The sequence below is a fragment of the Bombus pyrosoma genome, linkage group LG5 (assembly GCF_014825855.1).
Source record: "Bombus pyrosoma isolate SC7728 linkage group LG5, ASM1482585v1, whole genome shotgun sequence".
NCBI classification, from domain to species: domain Eukaryota; kingdom Metazoa; phylum Arthropoda; class Insecta; order Hymenoptera; family Apidae; genus Bombus; species Bombus pyrosoma.
Window position 1 is genome coordinate 3,055,235 of NC_057774.1, and position 18,378 is coordinate 3,073,612.

General features: G+C 37.7%; 1 protein-coding gene across 8 annotated transcripts in view; it reads right to left on the bottom strand.

The window, feature by feature from the left end:
- LOC122567626 overlaps positions 1 to 18,378 on the bottom strand; it is a 585,073-nt gene that overhangs the window by 81,189 nt on the left and 485,506 nt on the right. For all 8 annotated transcript variants that reach the window (XM_043726374.1, XM_043726375.1, XM_043726373.1 and 5 more), the window contains one exon: positions 12,464 to 12,757. In XM_043726374.1, coding sequence (XP_043582309.1) covers positions 12,464 to 12,757 — 294 coding nt within the window. The remainder of the gene's footprint in view (positions 1 to 12,463; positions 12,758 to 18,378) is intronic.

Consider the following 18,378-nt stretch of genomic DNA (forward strand, 5'->3'; position numbering starts at 1 on the left):
GTGTTCTAATCAAAGATGAATTTATATATTTTTCTTGGAAATTCAAGTGAATATTATACTTTAACCAAATTACTATTATTATTACTATTATTATTTACTATTTCAACAACGATAAACGCTGTACTGTAGTTTAAAAACTCAAAGTAGTATTATAGCCGAAAAATTCTTCAGTAAGAATACCATTTTCCAATCACGTCCAGAAAATCACGATTACTCTTGGCCAATATATTTCAACGATAACATCGACCGATGGAAATTCAGCGGGTGGACGTACAAACGGAGAAACGAAACGATTCGGGATACATGTTCATCGCCGGGAATCTCGTCTGAATACTAACGGTCCTCCGTGACCTAGAAAAAGTGGCCATCCACCATCGACAAAAAGGAAGAACAGTCCTGAAGGGTTAGTAGCATGTACGTTTCGGTTTTTAAATTTAAGTCGCCGCGATGAATCGCGGAGGGAACCGACCAGGAAGCTAGGTCATCCCTTTAAAGTCTTCAACGTACTACTATTAACTAGAAACAACGAACTACCGATGATCAAAGAAAGATAGCAATACGAAAAATGAAAAGAAATTTCACGCGAGAAAAAGAAGAAAATAGTAAAAGAAGGAGAAGACGAGCAGCTGCTGGTCCAGACTTTCGAGTTCGTCATCGTCGAGTAATAAAAATCGGGGAAAAAACGCACGTGCTTGACATTTTTCAAGGCCATCTGACGGCCCAACGTACTCGGAACGCTTCGAGGCAGAAAGACAGACACGCTATTGGTCGGAAATCAAGATTTTTCCTCGGCGAAATCAAGACAGAAATCTTTCATTGGCCACTATCCGGTCCAAGGGGGGTCCTTTCTCTCGTTGGAGAGAAAAGGACACGATAGAACTTGCTGGGGGTCCTTCGAGATTCACTGGGGGTCTTCTTCTTCTTTTTAGGGGTGGACGAAGCGGAGAAATTCTTTCGTCTAACGGGGTGCATGTGACACTGGTCCGACCGGATCTAAGTGTGAGAAGATACGTTGTACGCGTCTACGTGAACCGAAGGAGTTTCGGGTTAGCCAGGTTTCACATCTTCCTCGTCGTTGGAGGCAAGCAAAACACCCCTTTACGTACCCCTGCGATGCGACTCGTTTTTGTCGCTGCTCGTTCCGAGAATAGTGGGTTATTTAAAGGGAACGATGGCTTTTACTTCCGGTCGTCGAGACAGTTTGAATTTTTAATCACGCACACGAGGCATGTCGCTGTAAGTGGTCAATTTTATTATTGGTTGTTCGCTTCGGGAAACGTAGCTAAGATTCTACGCGTGCAGATTATCTAGAAGTTGTTACGCAACTTTTTCTTCCTTTCCGAAGAGCGTTATGCTTCGATTTATAACATATCTGTCATTTAGAGTTTGGACAAAATTTTCTGGTAAAAGTCGAGAGATTCTGGATTTCCGAAATCTTCAAATTATTTTTGTTATATTTTTACAATTAGAGATTGTCGATAAACCGAGTCAATATCTCAAGTTGCCCTAAGGTCCGCTAAGAGCTAGTTGTCGTTAAAATTATACAGATGTTGTTTGTAAAATTAATTTCAATTTAATTTTGATTTTTATTAAAACAGCAACAATCCCGTATACGTGTTTTTTTTTATTCAATCATTTTAGACGTTGAACATTTGAAGTCTCGCTCGACGTTAAATTTTGCGTATGGGACAATATTCAGATGTATGTTCAAAGGCATAGGAGGATATGAATTATGTTCTTAATTTTATCATAGATAATTTGTGTATTTTAGAAATTGTATCTTTGAAAAAAAGGTACCATTAAAGTATTTGATTAAAATTCGCGCCTTGAATTCTGGAATCCGAATTTTACGTACTGAATTCTATTTCTTTTCTAAATAACGAAGAGAAAATTCTTGATAAAGTCGTGTTTCGTTGAGTGGATGAAATTGTCGCGACACGAAAAACCCTCAGATATTAGCGAACACTTGGCAGACGCTTTGCTTCGTCCGGTCGGATTTAGAGCGAACGCAATGACACGAACTATTTTTGGAAATTCCTTCAGAAGTTTCGCTAGAGTTTCCAAGCTATTTATAAGATCATAGTCGTGTGTCGTTAGGATTGTGATGCATGGACAGTTATTAAGTAACGCGTGGGCTTTAATACGGAGATCAATAATATCACTTTGCACTATGCTAACCAGTACATATATAAAAATGTTAAAGAAAAAGAAAAGAAATCGAAAGAATCATTAAAAAGAATAAATTTCAAACAGCTCGATTTAACCATAATTTTACGATTAAAATATGTAGACCCAGGCAAATATAAGCAGGTGCTGGTCGGATATTTTCTTCGATCTGAAAACGGTGGACGATACATAATTGTAGACTAATATGATATAATAGATTAGATATTAGATGATATGATAGATAGATATTAGGTATAATAAATAATAGCTAATAATAGATATAACATGAATAAACAGATAACTTAGATCTGCAAAACGTAGCACACTAGCAAAAATCTCAAAATTCGAATATTCTTCGTAAAACGTCGAATGGATTGGAATGGATTATATAGAGAGTGTAATGATCACGGTCATTTAAAAACGGAGCAGAGGCATTTAAAAGCGGAGTCTCGAAAACGAATAAGAATTACGATCGAGTCGTTAGATTCGCAGAGAAACAAGGAACATAGTTCGGTAACGCGTCCCCGACAAAATAGAACGAAACGGAAGGGGAATAGGAGCAGTTCCGGTGTGTCGCGGTCGTTTGCACTATCGTAAGTTTATGTCGTCGGTTGCAGGCTAACCTCTGCCAGCCTCTCGCGCCCTTTTATACGACACGATAGTTTCATCGCGAAACAGCCAGCGTTCGCATCTGTTGCCTTTCCCATTACCGTGCGAACATATACCAGCCCATTTGCTGGCCGGTAAACTCGAGTGCGCTCTCAATTTCCTCGTCTCTCTCTCTCTCGCCGTTTTCTTCCTCGTCGTCTCTGCTTTTGTCGTCTCTCCTTTCTCTCTCTCTCTCTCTCTTTTCACACTTTCCTCTATTGTTTCGTTTTGGTTCTGCTTTTTGGTACTTTCCTCTTCCTCCCTTCTTTCGTTATATTTTTTTTAGTCATTTCTTGCTCCTTCTTTTCGATTTCTTTATGTCAATATTCTTTGTTCTTTACTGTTGCCACGTCTTCCTTGTAATCACACGTTTTATTTCCATGACGCTGTTCGTATCATTTCAGCGAATCGAACTGTCCGCCCTTTTGAATGGCCGATCGATAGAAACGCAGGTTGAATTAACCTTTTGCGGCCAATACATACATGTAAAGATACAATACGTAGAAATTTTTCTGGAATTTTGATAGAAACTTTTCAAACGATTCAATAGTAGCGAATAGATACCGGCGATTCGCCGAGAATCGTATGCATTGCATGATTTCGCCGTTTTTTAAAAACATAATTTATTTTATATAAATATTTGGAAAGCTTCGTAATTTTGTTTCTCTGAAGTTGTAATATCCTATAATAGTAACATGCGAAACAAAACACGCAGTAGCTACGCTAAACGTAGCTCATTGAAACAACATTCGCAAAAGTTGAACCTGAAAGTTTCACGTGTATAAATTTACAATCTACTCCAAGTATCATTTTAACCGTGCGCTCTGGCATTATTTCAACTTCAGATTGAAATTACATCTCTCTCTTGCCGATATGCGAGTAAATTCGATACATTTTGATCAACGAAAAGGGCCGTAATTGCAACGGAAACGTGCTAAAACTGTTCGCTAAATACATATATAGAATTTCAGAATGTAGAACGTGAATAATTTCTCCTTCCTTGCCCGATCACAAAATATTCTGTTTCAAAGGTCAGATATATGAAACGCAACTTCTTATAATCAATAGGAAATCATAAAAATAACTTTCTCGCTAAAAAATAAAGTTACCATATTATTAAGAAGAAGAACACAAAATTTAACCGTTTTTCGTATTGCTACTTTATCAATATCGTTGCATAGATTTTAATAAATATTTTATCAACGAGATAGATGTAACAATGTAAATAAATAAATAATATTATGTACACAGAATAAAAATGGATAAATGATATATACAAGTATTCCATTCAAAGCATGTTGAAAGAAAGATTCTATTATTGTTTTATGAAAATATTCAACGTAATCTTTCTTTTGCAACAAAGCAGAGGTAATATAGTAGCACAAAAATGAACACGCATTCGCAAAAATTGGTGTACATCGACGTCCGCTACGACTTGACAATTTTCTCGGAATTTTTACATACTATAGCGTTGTACTAACTCGTAAAACGTACGTTTTCGCAGCTGACTGCTCTCTTTCCGCTGAATAAACTCCTCTTATATCACGGAAAGCGTGCTTTATAGCTATGTACGTATAACTGTTTTTGACTATTTGCGTGGAAACGTGCGGCATATATATAATATACGTTCTTTTCTCTCAGTGGGATCCAAGATTTTATGTCTTCCATTATGTTGTTCTTTCCTGAATAGAATTCAGTAATTCTAATTGCAAGTTCAAGTTGCAAGCTTTCTATTGGGGAAGAAATCTTCGTTTAAATCATAATTGTACCACAACGTTCTACAAATTGAGAATTCAGACAGATATCAAATCATAAAAGTGTACATAGAGAATATATCAAAGAACAAGAAGCTCTCTATATTACGAATCTGCGCAATTTTGGAAAATTTCTTCTGTAATATCGGAGAAGTACCTATATCCTCTGGGAAATATATTATACCATAATGATTTTTCTTCAAAATTTCCTTCGTGCAATAGTTTCGTTGCATTTCCTATCTTTTCACACAAAATTCTTTAATTGTATCACAATCACTGTTATTAAAAAATCAATCTAATCAAATGAAAGTAAACGAATTCATGTTTAAAAAGCAAAAAAATGAAACACGAGAAATCCGATTATATGAAAAATAAATAGTACACTGCAAACACGCAATATTCAGCATATATAGGATACAGATAAACGTTTACTCTCTATTATTTAGATGATCAAAAAAAAAAAAAGGAAAAAATAATTACCATCACCGGAAAAGTCTACCATTACGAAAAATTTTTAACGTAAGTTAAGGTTTTAACGAAAAATAACTGCTTTCCTCTAACTGCAAAACGACAAGAGCACGGAAATGCATTTGGATGCGCTAACCAGTTTGGTCCGGTAAGTTAGAAGCAGCGAGACGAAAGCGTCGAAACCCGTAAATACGAATCTCCGTGGACCAGCTGCATAAAGATAAAGCCGTCCAACGAACGGACCGAATCCTCTCGATCCCTTCATTACTATGCGAGGGCGTATCCAAGAGCGCGTACCAGATCATATTAATTTAATCCATACTCTCGTTACAAACTCTATCTTATAGCCGGTTAGGTAAAACGACGATCCGAGGTTGGCTCTCGATCGTGTCGCCAATTTGTTTCACGAGTTTATTCGTGCGCACGTCCGCGAAACGCGCCTCTATCGCGCAATCCGGAAATATTTATTATTATTACTGGCGCTTCTATGCGCCGGTGAAACTTTGTGCAGCTTCTGATCTATCCACAACGATGGCCGACCAGAGTGCATACATATTAATGTAACCGAACGATCGTCAGCTTGCGTCTCGTCTCTTCATCTCGCCCTTTCTCTATCCTCCCTTTTCATCGCTACTCCTGTGTTTCCTTTCGACATACAATTTTCCACCGCTGTCGCTGGTTAATATTGAACACCTTTCTATGTGGTAGTTTCGACGAATTTTCGTTGTTCGAGTTTTACTGTTAACTGTTCGGTTCGAGCGGTTGAGCAGAGAATCGTACATGTGAGGTTGCATTGTGCCGCGAATTTGGACCCAAATGGGAAAATGCGGACGTGAGGGATGGGGAAGAATGTTGGTTTGGTTTTTGATGAAACACGCGATGCAGGTGTTTGGAGAATTCGAGATGCATTTAGCAATGAGGTTATTTGGAGGGAGAGCGTTTGTTGGAACAAGATTGCTTCAAGTAAGCGTAATCTTTATTGAAGGGGAGTGAAAATTGACGAGCAAGTAAGTAATCAAATGAAATTTTAGTTTGGGTAGTTTAGTAATTATATAACTTCATTCGAGAATATTTAATATAAAGTAATAAAAAATGAAGTTTTATATTGTAGCATTGGTAATATTAAATAGAAAGTTTGCTTGTTTTTTTAATAATGCTTGGGTATCTTCTTTCGTAATAACTTGTTGGACAGTGATAACGAAGTTGGACAGAAGTCAAAGCCAAAATTCCTTTTCTACTTGATCGTGACTTTTCTCTTTAACTTTAAATAGCATAGATTCGATAGGATGATGAGATTGGCCTGGTCTATCTGATCAAAGTAAATTCCTAAGTATATATATATAGCGGAATTGTCGAAATATTTCCAATTCAAAAGTATCGAATTGAATTCTTCTTGTTACTTCACATTCGATACGTTACAGATAGAGCGATCTACTTAACTAACACGGTTTACAATCTTGCTGATAATTTATATTTGAAGTTCTGTTTTAAAATATAATTAATTATACAAACGAAGCTAATGGTGTTACACGAAAGAAAAATAGAAGAAAATAAGATATTATATTCTTATCGTTTCATTTCTTTCATTTTATCTTTAAGAAATATCATTTTCATCCAATCCGACTCAAGTCACATCGAAAAAATCACACGAAATTAACTCGTAATTCAAACTTCATTATCGTTACTAATTCAAACAATTTCTATGAAAAATCCTCTTTTTGTCTCTTCACAGACCCATCTATACAAACTAATCCCCTGCAGCATCACATTACGCCGTAAATCCAACGAATATATCCCAACACTGTCGACACGTTGGAAGAAGGTCTGAGTTGAAATGGAGGAGTAAATCGGTCGTCATTCGAGTCTTGTAACTGTTATTGCCTCGTATCGATTGGGGATCGACGAACTGGAGGCCTCACCAGGGAAACGATTTAAGATAATCGAGGAGCCAGCCCTCTCGGTTCGTTCGTCGGGCAACGACGAGCTATCGATAGAATAATTTTCGAGCGACTGTTCTCTCCGCTCAATCCCGGTTCTTTATTAATATTCGTCGACGTCCAAGAGTTAGGTTCGCAGCTGTGCCGTCCGCGGCGCGATTGAAAAGAGTCGGGGCAGGTGCTTTTGGAATTCGAATAGGGGGAAAAGCCGTCGGAGCGGGTTACTTGTGATTGCAAATCCTTGCCGATTCGATCTCGCTTCCTTCTCTCTTCTCGGTCGCGCGGGTCATTGTGCTTCGAATTGTGTCAGAAAATTGCCAGCCCGCGCCTTGTACAACACGGAACGGATTTAGAAAATTCGAATCCGTGATCTGCTCGAACAGTTCCTTCAACGAATCCTGTGGTTTGATATTCCAGATCCGATGGCAAGGCGTGAAATATGCGAAAGAAGGGACTATATGGTGCAGATCGAGGGTAGAGTGAAATGAATTTTGGAAATTTCTAACGAAGAAATTTTACCAAAGACTTTAGAATTTGAATAAAGTGTGTTTGGAGTAAAACTGCTACGCTTCGAGAAATTGCGTCGTAGCGTTCATTTAGAGAAGTTGATCAATCCATATCGTTTTACAATTATTATTGCCAGCATTCATAAACGCTGTAAATTCTGAATCTTTCGTCGATGTAATTTAACGATTTTCTAGAATCGTATCAAATTTGATCGATCAGAATGTTTTTGTGAATTTCGATTATACGAACGGATACTCGTTACTAGTGAAAATCATGAAATTCCTATCATATTTATAACCTGTTTATCTTTCGATAGATTCATCTCGAACAAAATTCTATTCTTTCTAGAGATTAAAATTCTATCTCTGGTTTAATCACACAAAAGGAATCGTATCCTCGTATCTCCAAAATATTTTATATTACATGCCTCGACCCCTTTAAACGTCCCAACGTCAGTAGCCAACACCATTTTTACAACCATATCACCGTATCTCTTCGCCCAACTGTACCACTCGTTCGAAAGCGTCAGCGCGAGATTCTGTGGAAACCGAACGCGATGGGCTCGTGACGCGAGTCACGAGAAGGAGAAAAAAAAGAGGATATCACGACGCGAGAAGGAACGCGTGTGGATTTGTCGTTGACACGTTCCGTGAATGGGGGCTGGTTAAACCGAGCGTGTAAAGCCCGAAACGTTGCGTGACTGCAGTCTGCAGCCGGCTGTTACACGGAGGAAGCTGCGCATAGTGTGTGCGATGGTATCGAATACCAACGCATATACATCTCTTATTCGCATTTGTGCACGCACAGATACGGAATACGTTATTCGCAGCGAAAAGTTCGCCTGCCAGAACGCTGACTAAGAACACGTCGTTACCTGTGCAATTTGTGGCCGTCCTGTTTACTCTTTCACTTTCTCTGCCTGGCCGGATCTAATGTTTTAGGCCGACCGCTTTAAATCACTGCCTCGCCTCGGCCACAGCTATTTCCGGCGGAATTGGAGCAGCCGATCGGTCCGCGCGCGTTTTTCCATCTACGCGGACCGATTGCACCGTTCGTGTAATTTACGTTGATCGATCAGTTCGCGCTTCGTAACGGTGCCAGAGATTTATTTTGTCCGTAGAAAGCAGAAATATATATATATATATGTATATATGGTATATTTTTTTTCTATGGAAATTGATGGTGGCGACGTGATCGATGAAGATTAGACAGCTGGAGAAACGAAGTTTCCAATGGAAAAAGTCATTCGTTGCTGGCTCGGGTTAGCTTTATGTCATCAATTACGAAATACGATAGAGAGAGAATTGAAGAAGGTTTTACGGGTTTATAGAATTTGTCAAGAGGAATAGAAAATGTTCATTTAGAATTGATTCTTAAAATCGAGCAAGGTTCGTACTTTTAATATCGAATCCAGTTCCGTCGCTTCTTCTGAAAATACTTTATGAATTTATCTTATTCGTGCATAATAGATGAAATAGAAAAGTTCCGACCAAACGTTTGAAGAACGATCTCTTTAATAAAATTTACAAAATCCTTACTCCAAGTACTACATTAATCAAGCAGTCTTTTTATACTTTCCAACAAGTAGCATAAGCCCTTCAAGAGCCAGCCGCTTATTTTCAAACATCACACAGAACATCCTACATTTAATATGCTATGTTTCCAAAAAGTACAACTCTATCACAATACAATCTCTAATCTAAAAATCGATAATTATCCACAAAGAAACCAAACTTCTAAGCAAACATTCGAAAAATAATTTCTTTAAAGAACCGTAAAAATCCATCCACGGTATCCTTGTCGTCAGAACTGAATTGATCCGCTGGGTAAAAGTATTTCTCTCCAGAGTAATACGAACCATCCTTTGATCTCGCGGAATGGAATAAAGCTCGAATGCATCCCGACACTGTCGATTGTTTCCCTGTCTCGACGAAAGCAGACCGAAAGTCCGTGAGAATTCGTTGGCCCGCGAATTCCTAGCCAATTATGAGCAGGTCCCCGTCTCGTCTTCCTATGGTAACGACGATTCCAACGATTTCTTCGTTCCTACTCTCCAATGAAAAGGGGTGGAAGGGGCGGAGGACGCGTTCATCCAGCTTCGTCGTTCTATCGGCGAAGATCTCATACATATTAATGGCGAACCGATCGATTTCGGGGCGAATTCGCTTCTTGCTCTGTTTAGGGACGTCGACGTTTCGGCGCGTAAGCCCTTCCGTCGGCCACAATGGTTATTATGCCATTAACGTAATGAAGTTAGGTGGCGGTAAAGGTTCCGGTGCCGCTGGGACGGCCTCTGCCTTGTTCAAAATACGAAGATCGTGATAAAACAGGGAACGTAGGCATTTTGATAGTAAACGAAAGGTGATCTTTGCATACGTCTTTTGGTTAACCGAAAGCTTCGACCGATGTAAGAGACGTAAATATTAAAAGAGTAAGAAAAATGGATTTCTTAATGAGAAGGGATGCAAATTATACGTAGAATATGGCGCAACACCATAGGAGATATTGCAGACTGTAGGATATAGAAGGAGTTCTCTTCAACAACTGATTCTTCTCCTTTGTTATAATACTTATTAGTAAAGACCATGCCTTCTTTATATTTTAATTAAAATCTTCCAAAGGATAGAAAGAGATGTGAATGCCGCAGTATTCTCAATAGAACATTGGAATATTCTCCAAAGGTGTATACATGAAATTCATTTTTACGTTCATTCAAACAGGATCGATAAATTTTAAATAGGCGACGTATATTTAAATTTAATTAAACTATTATATTCTTAAATTTCTATATTTCCAAGTCCGATAATAATCACGCAAATTTAATCGTTCTTCGCGTTGCTGGTTTTACCCAAAATAAAAATATTAACACCCAGAACGTTTTAAACGAATGCGTCAAACAAAGAATACTGCAACTTTTTTTTTATACCTACGTGTAATATTTATATTCCGTAAATTTCTGAAGATTGTATCTCGATCGTGAATTAATAATCGTCTAGTAAATCGAAATTACTCAAAATATGTAAATACGTGAACAGTGTAGAACTGTGTAAATTGTGTTAACAAAAATTAAAGGCAAAGGATACCTCGGGGCTTCCTCAAGGGATGTTGATTCTTGCTAATGCATCGCGATTAGCGTTTATTGTTCTTATACATAGATTGGAGCAAACGGTAAACAATTTGTCCCCACGGTGGACCGAGTAACTACTATTAGATCGATTAAGTCAACGTGCAAGACGCATGGCTGATATGTTTAGGTGGTTGGAAACTGAATTCCTTGTGGCAACAACGTGGCTGTTTGCCGATTGTATTTCTTGTATCAACAATTGAGAAATGTACCGATGTTACGGATCGTGATTGCTTTTGTTTCACGCGACCAGTCGAAACTAACTTGCATGAGACAGGATTACTCCAAATCCCTCTGTTGCTGATTCATTATTAAACGTTCACTCAGAAATAGCCCAATAGCCAGTTACTATTTTTATACGAAACACGTCATTGACTGAAACTTCGAAACCACTTTTCCAGTTATATTTACGGTACGTAGAACCGATATCTCAAATTACACATAATTTTATTAACGACAAGGCAATTCCTTTTGTAATTAATTATTGGCGTGATTACAAAAGGAACCAAACGAATACTAAAACAACGCTTGCCAATAATCTCCTTATCTTATTCCAGCGTTCGTGAAATCCAATAAATCTTATTCAACGCAGACTCGCAAATGTCCTCCACTGTCCGTTATAACTTTTGATAGCAATTTACCATGGAAAATATAATTAGTTGCAGCGATAACCCACAAAAATCACGTTTTAACGTCGTGATCAGCGAAACCGCTGAGGAACAATTCCAAAGCACCCACGTAATTTTTTTTGTGGATTTTTATTCCCGAAATTTCGCATTCATCATTACAGAAATTACCCATATAATAACCTTATTTCGAATTGAATCCTGAACCAGAACAATGAAAAACCTCTCTTTCTAAAAGGCTTCAAATTTCCATTAAATTTCATGTTCACTTCTAAATTAATATAAATATCTAATAAATGAAAGTTCTCATCAATTTTATTTGTTACAAAAAATCTTTTCACCTATTAATTTTCGCCCATTCGATCAAAGAGTTGGATTATCTGGATCGTACTGATTCGCGTTAATAGAACTCTGAGAATTTAACCGAATAAACCGAAGCGACCAACTTCTGAGAGCGGGAATAACAGATTAATTATCATGGATGTTTGAAAAGGGAGCAAATGTAAATTGGCAAATTATCGCAGCCAAAAAACGACAGTTAGCAGAGAACGAATCGCTTGGACATGCTCGCTTCCATAATTTGAACACTGGCTATCGGCATTTTAACGGGTCACGCTGATTAGTTGTAATGACAAAATATATCATTAGGCACCGTACCTTCTGCTGTCTCGTTAAAATGCTTTTGCATCCGACGCGAAATATCCCGAGTAATGTATGCACTTTGCAACGTCACAATGTTCAACTGCTATTAAGTAATAGTCAACAAGATATTTCTTTGTCGCGTGTCACACCCTGGCCGGACAGCAATTTCAACGAGTATATTGCGTATTGTAGTCGATTATTATAGTGTGTATAATGTATTTTAGATTTAAAATCTTTGTACTCTTCTGAGAATTTTTTCTTGCATTTTCTTGCTTTGGTATTTCCTTTGGAATTCTTACTCTGTTCATAAACGCACATTTATATATACACGCAATATTTTGAGAGAAAGTTTCTTTGAGGAATAAATAAAAACAGAAGAAATTTCGAAGAAACCTTTAAAACTTTGTGCCTAGGTTTTTCTTTCAGCTTTCAGTCGATGTTTTTGTAAACAACATACGTTCTTCTAATTGTTTAAACATCAATAAGAGTAAAGGAAATTAGCTTTGTGCCAAGATAGAGATTCATATTTATAGCGTCAATATTTAACGTAAAATGATTGAACGCAAGATAATTTTTCAAAATTTCACTCACCTGCACGTGACTCCAGACTTTGGGTTTCGGGCTGGATCTTGCGTTGTTCGTTGCATTCGAACTTCCACTGTTATTCGAAACGTTTCCAGATGAAGTTGTGGACTTGACGGACGGTTTTTGCGTTTTTGGAATCTGTGCTGTGACTGTGGTTGACGAATTGTTACGTTGTTGCTGAGGCTGTTGCGCGGATGTTTGTTGCTGTTGTTGTTGTTGCGTTTGCTGCATAATCTGTTGAATGAGCTCCAATTGTTGCTTTGTGAGGCCGTCGTTACTGGCACCAGGAGACGTGGCACTCTGTAAAATATAGAAAAAAACAGGGATATCAGTAGTTATTCATGTTTCTCGGGAAAATCCTACGACTATTGAACTTTTATTTATCTTAGAGTTACAAAAAATACAAAAAAACGTTGTTTATGAAAAAACTTAGTTAGTATTGATTTTAATAACTGTAGAGAAATATCTTTACTCTAAAATGCTAGTGAATCGTTGATGTGAAATTCAACAATATGTCTCAATTGCCTAGAGATAAATGAGAAAGTATGAAATAGTTTAAGTAATTATTTGCAGAATTTATAAAACAACCGAGAAAGCGTGGATTATTTTTCTTATTTCGTTCTTGAAACTTTCCGAGTGCCTGTGTCGCTTAAAAAAGAACAGAGAAAGAATAATCCTACAGAAAAAATTTGGCGATGACCTAGAAACCTTAATCGATTAAAGCTAGGTTGAAAATCTACCTGAAAATGGACAATTTTGTTTCAGTGTTTAAAGATCTTCTCTAAGAAGTTCACTTCGTTCCGCATAAACGCGCGAAGATCCTTTAGAAATAACCTGACGGGAAATCTAATTGAAATTCTAGCTTTTTCAGCTTCTTTTCCTCACGTCTTTCGAATTCCTCAATTATAAATATAATTCAGATACATTGTACTATATAAATCGGGACGATATTCGAAGAGTCGGAATTTCGCGCAGCTACCCGATGACCAAATTTTAAACGAACGTGATCTTTATCGATCGAATGGGACGAATAACACAGAAGAACGGGCTTTTCCCTTCTCAAGAAATTCCATTCGCCATGAACATTAACGACCATCGTAATATTTGCGAAAGAATCGCCCCATAATATCGCTGCACTATATAGTTGGCTTACGCACATGCACGCGCCTAAACGCACGATACATGGCCACCAAGCGAACAATGAAACTGATAGCCAACGCATATACTGGACGACGCAGCTGTGCTATGGTACACTATAGTTGTACGCATTGTTTTATAGTCGGAGATCTCGTAGTATGTGAGCTGCGTTCGTACTACCGCCAATTTCTCCAGATCGGAACCCCGTGGCGACGTGCAATGAAGGAAGGATGCAAGCGAACCGCGTTATTTTATTTGGAGTTATATAGAAAGAAAACAGGAAAATAAAACGTACGACCGTAATTGGATTTTGTATAGTTTTATACAAACTGCAGCATATGTTAGTGTTAGAAAAAGTTTTCATTGGAACTATTGGATATAGAGGCCAATATATAAAGAGAAAAAAAAAATAGATACATTTGATGTACAACGAATTTTTCTAGATCGACTGCTAGAAAAACGGAGGCAGCCGTACCTTCTTTTTCTTTCTTTAATGGGAGCATTTTTCAAATCCAAAGATTCGGGTTTGTTGCAAAACTATCAGATTCCTGCCGCGGTAATTTATCTCCTCCAATTCTAAACTCAGGAGAAATAATATCCAGACGATAAATTCGGATAGAACGTTCCGCATGAAGTACAATAAAATGCAGGAAAAAAAAGAACGCGTGGGTGGGGAAAAAAGAACGAAAGAAGGACAATAAAAAAAGGGCAATACAGGGAGAAAGAGAGAGAAATAGGGGGAAAGAGCGCGAGCGCCAGAGTAGACGCGTACCAACGAAAGAATGGCGGATGCGAGCAGTGGTTGTCCTGCCTGCTGATCGTTTTTCGACGACACACCATGGAAAAACCGTAGACGACGGTACGTTCACCTTTTTCGCTTTTCTCTCTTTTTCTTCTATTTTTTCTTTTTTTTTTTTTTTTATTCTACTCGATGGAACGACGAATGACGAGAGCGGTAACAAAGGGACACGACGGGGGCCGGATTTCACGATTTTTAATTAAGAGACCGGTCCCATTGGGTTACCACGGACACGCCCGGCATGCCATTCGTGTCATCGCTTTCCGAACGATCCTCGGACTCGGTTTCCTGAATTATTCGGGTGTGATCGCGGAAAGGCCGGCCATTCAATGCTCCCTTCGTTCCTGTGCAAGCGTTTTGGTTATTACGGACGGCACCCAGTCGAAAAATCTCCGGACAACTGACGGCAAGCAAGAGATATGTGCGGGATATGCGCATTTGTGTTACGCGGTTTCATTGATTCTGACTTGTCTGTAAGAACCAGTCGCAACGTTAATTTCGTATGGGGGGCCAGACGTATTATTTTTCAATTTATGGATGATGTTTGTTTGCGATTAGATTGTTGGGAATATTTTCTACTTTCAAGCAGCGAAATGTATATTTACATAAGAGGTATAAAATAAAAGAATAACGAAATTAAACAATATTTTAAGATGTAAAACTATAAACTATTGCATTTTAAGGGAAACGCGAACTATTTCATTTATTAGGCGAAGAACATTGTTAAAAGAACACTCGCGAAGTTAAATTTTTTAAAGTTTAAAACTATTCGAATACTCGTATCGTCAAAACGATTGAAACGATTAATTTTATTTTACCCTTTAGTCGTATTTACAGCCAAACCATAAAAAAATAAACTAATAAAGTGTCTGGATCGCTGAATTTTCATATTCAAATTTCAATACTCTACAAACAAGCGTACGCATACTTATTTTATTACGTAAACAGCTTTCGACCCTGGCACTTTATGGCAGCCACGGTGTCCAATCCAAAGCCGAAAGAAAGAAAAAAACAGCTCGGATCCAGCTGACGCGAAATAATTTCACCACGGAGGCAGCCGCTAATCACTTTTACCCGGGCGCGACGAACATGGACCGTGGGACATCTACAGGGGGTGGCGAGCACGAATTGGAGCGTCGATTAAAATTGGATTTGTTAATTAGCACAGGGAATGTGGCGGCGCGGACGTTCCCGATCCGTCTCATACCTTATTAAACCTTCATTTCGTAATTCCCACGCTACCATTTGTCATCGCTGTAATCAGTAGCCGGTTGTTTTCCGCTGGCACCACCGCGTTTTTCTCACCCTCCGCGCTGACACAGGGTAGAACGATCGGGCAAGATATTTTACGCTACCTCGCTGCCACGTCCGTTGGCTATTGTTGCGTTACGCGAACAAATCACGGTGAATTGTTCCTCTGTACGTAAAAGTTGGATTCGACTATGTAAATTTGTATATGAAGTTAGCGGAATTATTTTTCCTTCCTTGTTTGGGAAAATAATTCCAGAATTGTATCTTTTGTTTGTTGTGTTTTTAATCGATTAATTGTTTCGCGATGTTGAGGAATATTTTTTAATACAGCAGAATTTCTTGCGAATATGGCTGTAAAATTTGATAATATATTTAACGAGGAATTTACTGCATTCATTCTTTGGTAATCATTTTCAGCTTGGTTTAGTCAAATTCAGATACCTTTATTTCACGATTAACCTGTTATCCAGGAATATACAGACACAAAATTCTTATTAAAACAGTAGAAAGTAATAGTTTTCTGAAACTTACACGTTCGAAGTAAATAACTATAACATTTATAATATTGATAAAGCAATTGAAAAAGACTTCAACATGAAAACTATTAAATCACTTAAAACGTTCCAAATTGTATAGTAACATGTACATAAACGCATCTTTTAATTCTTTTACGTCGCTAGTAGCTCATGGAACTTAACGTGGCTATACAGAAGGAAAGAAAATAAAAAATACCAATAAAACGAATGTACGAATGTAAAAGTCAATCAGAAATAATTTTCATTGATCCGTCGTTCTCACAAAGGTGCGTAAAATAAACCCACCATATTCTTTCCCAATCAATTCGCTTTAAATCTTCACCATGCAGTGCGAGGGTGAGCGACAGAGGGCGAAACAAAACGAAACGCGCACGGTTAACTAATGTGGCCGAGTAAATATCGAATAATTATAATTAAATATTTAGGAGAAAGCGCAGAGCCCTTCGGTGTATTTTATACCGTATGAAGAATTAAAGGCGTGAGATTGCATACGTGTGCAACGTACAATGTTTGTCTTCAAAATCTATATCCGTACGTTTTCGATCCCTTTAATTTTCTGCTTGGAACGGAAATCGGCCGGCGTACGTTCGCTTATTATTAATATCGGACACTTTGTGGCTGCATAAAGGCGTTGGAAAGAGACACGGCTTTCACAGGAGCTCGTTTATGGTTAGAAACAAAGCGGCCCTCTACCGAGCTATTGACTTTTTGAGATTCTGATTTCGAGCATGTTTCGAAGCGGCACAATGATATTGTGTTATTTCAATACACCGATTCACGTGCGGGGGTCGGAAAAATTTGTTGAACGATCACGATTGTTCTCGTTCAAGCGATCGTTACGTATGAATCTTTTAGAAGCGCGGAAGCCCGCCTCAATTTGAATCTTTAACGACGTTTACTTTTGAGCGTGGTACTTCGGCGCTAAGACCACGTGAACCATTTTTTTCTTCAATTTTTCTATTTTGATTGTTTAAAGCTTGAATCTGTGGATTTTGTTTCATTAGCAAGCTTTAAGGAAGAAAGATAAAAATTGTAAGATTGAGAGTGAAATTAGTGAATTATTCGACGAATTATTAGTGAATTATTATTAAAGAGCGATATGTGGAATTTATTTAATTGTCTGCTTATTGTTATTTATAGTTTGTTCAAATTAGAATAGAATTAATAAATGCAATAAAATTAAGTAAAATACTTAAAGTCAAGAATTAGTTCAACTATTACGAAGAATTTGGAACGAAAAAAAGAAAATGCAAAATGTTTCGACGTCTTTTAGCATCGTTGAAAATTGTGTTCAAAATTGTTAGAAAATTTCTAAGCAGCAACTCTACAAAAATAATTCTATTCTTCTTAAAGTAAGAATTTTTCATCTTCTACATGGAATTATTAAAAAATTGACTTGCTTCTATAACTTAGAAATTTTTCAATTTTCATCGCAAAAGTTTGACACGTTTTATACCTAGATCACACTTGCGATGCACGTACACCGAGGAAACGACTATTTGTAATCATAACAAAGTGGCTCCAGACACGGTCCATGAGGGAAACGCATTTGTTAGCCACTAGCTCACGGATGTTCGTTCTTCACAACGCCTCTGAAAGTTCGGTGTTATCTCTTGTTGGACGAACGAGCTTCCTTGACAAATCGTCGTTTCCGACGATAGGAGTATGTCGACGAACGGCACCACTTGGACTCGTTTTCACCCTCTTGCATCTTTCTTCGTTCTTACTGCTCGTTCACCATATTCCCTATCCACGTGTGAACGAACACTTCCTTCTTCCTATCTTCCTGTGCGATGTATCATTGACAATTACAGGCAACATTTCGTAAAATTACTCAAAAGAGCGAAAATAACAACAATTCTTGTCAGAGACGAAGACAATTGAATTTAACATACGATAGTACTTCTTAATGATACTTTTCATAAAATAGGAAGTTATCTATATAACTTCAATTTAAGGAGATATATGTATATTACTCATGAAATTAGAAATATTAAATAATTCATGACTGTACATTTTTCTGTTCATGTAATTATCTCGAATTTTGAATTTTTTAATTATGAATTTATGTAACTATCTCGAATTCACCGAGATTTATATTCTAAAATCACAGAAATTACGTACCTGCTTCTTTAAATGATATCTGAATGTCTATATATTCGTACAAGAATATTTTCGATATTTCGATTCGGAATATC